The sequence below is a fragment of the Patella vulgata genome, chromosome 9 (genome assembly GCF_932274485.2).
Source record: "Patella vulgata chromosome 9, xgPatVulg1.2, whole genome shotgun sequence".
Classification (NCBI taxonomy): domain Eukaryota; kingdom Metazoa; phylum Mollusca; class Gastropoda; family Patellidae; genus Patella; species Patella vulgata.
Genome location: NC_065887.2, coordinates 45784538 through 45791108, shown reverse-complemented (window position 1 = coordinate 45791108; position 6571 = coordinate 45784538). Strand labels below are relative to the sequence as shown.

At 35.7% G+C, this 6571-nt stretch overlaps 1 protein-coding gene across 6 annotated transcripts in view; it reads right to left on the bottom strand.

Annotated features, from left to right (window-relative positions):
• Nucleotides 1-347: 347 nt before the first annotated feature.
• Nucleotides 348-6571, bottom strand: part of LOC126832519 (partitioning defective 3 homolog) — a 38698-nt gene continuing 32474 nt past the window's right edge. For 3 of the 6 annotated variants that reach the window (XM_050563326.2, XM_050563327.2, XM_050563331.2), the window contains 5 exons: nucleotides 5889-6054; nucleotides 5198-5335; nucleotides 2928-3684; nucleotides 2750-2829; nucleotides 349-2112 (listed from right to left, as the gene is read on the bottom strand). In XM_050563326.2, coding sequence (XP_050419283.1) covers nucleotides 1773-2112; nucleotides 2750-2829; nucleotides 2928-3684; nucleotides 5198-5335; nucleotides 5889-6054 — 1481 coding nt within the window. In that variant the 3' untranslated portion in view covers nucleotides 349-1772. Of the gene's footprint in view, nucleotides 2113-2749; nucleotides 2830-2927; nucleotides 3685-5197; nucleotides 5336-5888; nucleotides 6055-6571 lie in introns of all 6 variants that reach the window. The other 3 variants (XM_050563329.2, XM_050563328.2, XM_050563330.2) reach the window with 2 other exon arrangements.

Here is a 6571-nt window from a genome sequence, read left to right as displayed (position 1 = left end):
ACATCAACGTACACATCAACATACACATCAACATACACATCAACATACACATCAACGTACACATCAACATACACATCAACATCAACATACACATCAACATACACATCAACATACACATCAACGTACACATCAACATACACATCAACATACACATCAACGTACACATCAACATACACATCAACATACACATCAACGTACACATCAACATACACATACACATCAACATACACATCAACATACACATCAACATACACATCAACGTACACATCAACATACACATCAACATACACATCAACGTACACATCAACATACACATCAACATACACATCAACATACACATCAACGTACACATCAACATACACATCAACATACACATCAACATCAACATACACATCAACATCAACATACACATCAACATACACATCAACATACACATCAACGTCAAGCTAAGTAGTAATGTAAATTGAGCAAACAAGAACATGATATGATTTACTTTTAAATAAACTGTCTGGATTAGTCCTAACTATTACAAACAATCAACCTACAACAAAATACTTTCATTATTGTTTTGAAACGATAAGAGATAACGATAAGAGAATACTTATCGAAACGTTGTGCTTGTGTATAATAAACCAGTAATTGTTGTCCCATATAACTGTGTCAGTTTTCTTTATCTGAAATTAGTGATTCTGCTATGCAATGTTGAGTAAGATGTCTAAACTACAACTGAAGCACAAGTTCCTGCTTGTACCCTCCATGTAATACATAGAATTTATATTTTAATTATGTGTTCTACATTTTAGATCAACAGCAAAGCAATACCCACAAAATGTTTAAAACTTCATCATTACAAAATTCACAACTTGATGTGGGATATGAAATATTTTTAGAATGAAAGCAAGTCCATATTTTACTACATAACTTCCTCTGTAAATAGGGTTGCATGTGCAGAATGTTTGACAAACAGAAATATTAAGTTTAGGCCTTAAAATACTTGTCCGAATCTTTGAAAACAGTAATGTAATACTCAACTCCAAATAGACTTACTCTAGACTAGATCACACATATTACGGTATAGAAATCTTTCATGTCAACAATCATACATTTTGGCTGGTTTTCGGGATGCAGGACTTGGAAGAATTTCGCGAGATGGGTGGTCACCCTATGTGTAAAGTTTATGTCCACAACAGGGAGTAGGATACACACTTCTTGAGGAAACAGATTTATGCTTCCCTTAAAAACTTTTCTGCTTCTTCATCAGTCACCACACAAATTCTACACATTATAAAGAATTACATTTATAATGATATCGGAATATAAAGATCTGAACATTTATAATGATATCGGAATATAAAGATCTGAACATTTATAATGATATCGGAATATAAAGATCTGAACATTTATAATGATATCGGAATATAAAGATCTGAACATTTATAATGATATCGGAATATAAAGACGTGACAGACATATCACAACCTGTACAGACGTGACAGACGTATCACAACCTGTACAGACGTGACAGATGCATGTAAATGATGAAGGTATCACAGACTGAGTGAATGTGTCTGGTGAGAAACATTGAACATTATCCACGATATCATAGTACGAAACATTTGGCATTCTAACCTGGAAGCGTGAATAGATTTAATTCTATTTGAAATAGATTTTAACACAGTCTGCAGTTTGTTATAAAATCGTGTCCAGAAACCGTGTGTGTGACGTTATTATTGATTGAACACATAAGACTTATCAGACATCAGGTGTTCATTTCAAACTTTGGCCGATCCTGGGTCCGGCATTCTTCGTCCGTTATATATTTGGTAATTAGGGTCGCGATATGAACGAGATGGTTCGTTATAATATGTATGTTTCATTTGACTTGGTGAATCACTACGATACTGAATACGTTTTCCCCCGGACTCGTGGGCCGGTTGACAGTAGTATTGTTCCATGTAACCTGTTCGTTGATGGGAGGGATGTTGGGAAGGATTGTGCTGTTGTTGCTGCCCTCTATTGGTAATACTGGAATGAGAATATTCACTTTCATCACTCAAACTAGGGTGAGGGCTATAATTAGTAACACTGGTCATAACAGGATTATTGCTGGGTCTGGAAAAAAAATCAAATGGATGCTTTAAAAATGTTCTGTTAATATTCATGAATATGGACTGGTTTGAGACATATTCAACAAGGATGAATTTAACGAGAGGATGAAATCAACAAATCTGTGTTTATTTAGGAGCAAAAAATCATGTTGATTGTCAATGTTCGAGAAAATAGTAGTCTCTGACATCCAGAATCTACGAAAATTAGTCAGGATGGGTTGTCTAAGGGAGGAAATTATCTTCATGGGTCATATCTATGGCTTTTTTATTAATTCGTCGTCACCATTCATGTTTGTTCATAATAATGCAGGAATTATGCGATTTATTTCGGAAAGGGATGCAACTCTTACTTGACTTGACCAAATATACTTGATAATCAAGCACATAAAAAAACAATTTCCCAGTTATGCATGGGTAATGAAACTTTTTGTCAAATGTTGACAACAGACCCTCCGTACGTTGAAGTTCTGGGTGACCGAGACTACAACAGACTCAGACCCTCCGTATACATGGAAGACTAGAAAGTTCTGTGTGACCGAGACTAATTCCTTAGTGGATAAAGTATTTTTTTAAAGAAATGTACAACTTCTTACGTAATTAAATCTTTGTCACCGTTCAAAAAGACATAAATAATTTCTTACCGTTCAATAGGTTGACCTCGACTAACAGGTCGGGCATAAATCCCCTTACTATCACTTCCCGATCTATCTCTGTTATATCTCTGAAAAATCCACCAACACTAAAATATATTACTGATACATGGAAAACCCACAAATATCAACAGCTTGTCCCAGAAGATAACTTGTAAAGATAACTCACCCTGTGTTCCTCTTCTAGAAGTTTTCTCTCGTAATATTCCTCCGCCTCCTCCATGGGATAATGTCCATGTCTTTCTTGATGTCGCCGCCGATGTTCGGCACGTAATTGCTGAATTTTTTCTGTTTTTGTAGCTGGGCGTGGTAAAGAGTTAAACTGTGTTTGTGAATTAACAGAGTTTGAACCATATATATCCCGTTTACCACCACCATATAAGTCAGTTTGCCTAGCATCATACAAGTCCGGTTGCTTAGCACCATACAAGTCTGGTTGCCTAGCACCATACAAGTCCTGGGTATTACCACTGTTCATATTTTGTTTGACACCATATATACTTTGCTTAGTTCCATAGATTCCCTCATTTTTATTGCCATATATGTCCTGCCCATTGTTGAAGGGATTCTGTCTGTTACCATAGGGATCAGATTTGTTTCCATGGATATCCTGTTTGTTTCCATAGGGATCTTGTCTGTTGCTATATGGTTCTTGTTTATGACCATAGGGATCTTTGTTGCTATATGGATCTTGCTTATTACTATAGGGATTCTGTTTGTTGCTATAGGGATCTTGCTTGTTACTATAGGGATTCTGTTTGTTGCTATTAGGGTCTTGTTTGTTGCTATAGGGATCTTGCTTGTTACCATAGGTATCTGACTTGTTACCATAGGTATCTGACTTGTTGCCCTGGAGATCCTGTTGTTGTCTCGTCCGATGATTGTCTATCAATATTTGTTGTTGTTGACGCCTCAGCTCTTGTTGTCTACAATAATAATTATTAATTAATCCTGGTCTGGGGAATCAAACCCACGCAAGTTGACTCAATGACAGACACACGTCATGTGCTAACCATTTGGCCATCCACGTCTCAAGAACTGTTTCCACTTGTCAGGGGTATGCTACCAACATGCCTGACCAGGAAAGCGTGTCTTGTGGTAAAAATTTAAAGTCAAAAGTAGAAACTAACAGAGAACCTAAAAGATCATAAACACCACCATCTTAAATATTTTTATACGCACACATTTTCATGTGAAACTTCCAATCAGTAGAAACAGGAAACACAAACCAAATACAGACGGTTTGATGGGATCAATTTTGACTGAGTCAAAATGATGCATTTGATATTCAGATAAGTTGATATTAAATAATTAATAGAATACAATTTCAAAAAACCATCGTTTTATCCAACGTTTCGTCTCGTCAGTAAAAATACTAACTTCTTCAGGGATGAAAAATTCTAACTTCTCCAGGGATGAAGAAGTTAGTATTTTTACTGACGAAACGTTGGATAAAATGGCTGCCGTTTGTTCTCAAATAGCGTAACCTAACCCTATCAAGGTTGTGGACCCTATAGAGGTCACAATTTTTATCAGATTTTGTTGAAACTTGAAAATGTAAGTTTATAACCCAAAGATCTTGGTTCCTTTCGATATTTGCGCATATCGGAGCGTAACTTCCTGAATTATGGCCCCTGATTGTAAGAAAAATCGTGTTTTTAGCTTGTGGACCCTATAGAGATCCTAATTTTTATCTGATTTAAAAAAACGTATTATTATATCACCGTTACACCCTAAGGAAGGCTGAGTACGAATTTCGTGAAAATCGGCCCAAAATTGACAGACAAAATGGCCGCCGTTCGTTCTCAAATAGCGTAAAAATATGGTATATCAAGGTTGTGGACCCTATTAGGTCACAATTTTTATCCGATTTTGTTGAAACTTGAAATGTAAGTTTATAACCCAAAGATCTCAGTTCCTTTTGATATTTGCGCATATCGGACCGTAACTTCCTGAATTATGGCCCCTGATTGTACGAAAAATCGCGGACCCTATAGAGGTCATAATTTTTATCCGATTTAAAAAACGTATTATTATATCACCGTTACACCCTAAGGACGGCTGAGTCCAAAATTCGTGAAAATCAGCCCAAAACTGACAGACAAAATGGCCGCCCTTCGTTTTCAAATAGCGTAAAAATATGGTATATCAAGGCTGTGGACCTTATAGAGGTCACAATTTTAATTCGATTTTGTTGAAACTTGAAATGTAAGTTTATAACACAAAGATCTCGATTCCTTTCAATATTTGCGCATATCGAATTGTAATTTCCTGAATTATGGCCCTTGAGTGTAGGAAAAATCACTTTCTTTTTAGCTTGTTCTCTATCCATCTCTCGAAAATGTGGGCGTATCCTGCCTGGCAGCCGCTGGCTTTCTCTTTTAGGTGAAAGATTTTTCAAATTTTTAACCATAAACTTGAAATGCGTCAGACATGTACCTTTGTTTTTCATTTTGAGCTATCTGCCAAGCTTGTTCTCTTTGAAATTGATGAAGGTCAACTTCTTCAGTTAATGGTCGTTCTGCTGACCTTGACCTTAACCGTGCTTCTTCATTTGATTTTCTTCCTTTCCCCAATCTACAAAATATAAACATCCTATAAATAAAAGAGTTTCCTTCATCTGGATGGGCTTCAATGTCTTGTCCACTTGACACAAACTAGCTCATTTCTGGACTAACATATGGTTCAATTTTTATTTCAATAATTGGCTTGCGCGTAGGGGTCTTTAGCAGTGGGAGGAAACCTAATGACCTAGTTCTAGTCATGTACAAGTTATTGGTCTCGCTAGTCATGGGTTCTTTACCTAGATGCCAGTTAATCCAACAAGGGCCATAACTCTAGAGAGCCTTCTTAATCACACTACTGTAGATAACATACATAAATCATTTGATAAATATGATGGACGGGGGAGACGACAATATATGACTACATATGTGGGCGTATAAAAACAAAGAGGAATTTTCAACTGTTCTGGCCCGACTGGGCTATTGAAGATCGGACAGCGGCACTTTGGCTTACTCTTATATTGAATTCCAACTGCTAAGGTTTCTTTTACATGCATGACCATGTGTACATGACTTCCATGATAAACAAACAGGAAATATTTCTCATCGTGAAGAATAAAACTCACCTGAGAAAACCTTTAAATATTCCACCTGGTTTTTTATCCTTCACATTTTTCTTCTTCAATCTTAACCCATGTTCGTCTGTAGTGTTCTCGCTACTTAATGACGATCTCGCAGAGTTGCCCGAGTGACCATGACTAAACGCGTCACTTTCAAAACTCTCCTCGTCCACTACAAGCAGAACATGAAATTTATTTGAAAAAGTGTGGAACAAAAGATTCTCTAGTTGTTTTGAAATTGGAGGCAAAATAAAATCACAAGCAAATTCCTTGACAGAAAGCATTTACCCGAATCCATTAATATTAATAAAGTAATCACGAAACATCAAATTCTACAATCAAACTGGAACTGACTGATTATATTTCCTAATTTCTTGGAATGAAATAAATTAAATCGACTTTCATTTCAACTTTTCTTTGGTCAAACATCAGGGGATTTAGAAATCTTGATCTAAATATTAACCATTACACTCCAGTTTGATATCCTAGTAACTAAATAAATAAAAATTCCCAATAAAGTTAATTGAATCATCATACAATATATTGAACAAAACTCAAGTATAACCAAAAGAAAACTAACTACATTCCATACTTGATGAACAAGTGACAAACAATTATTATAGAATCTAAATAGAATGAGTTAATATAATAAAGTTAATGTTAATCAGTTAATTATATTACATGATAAT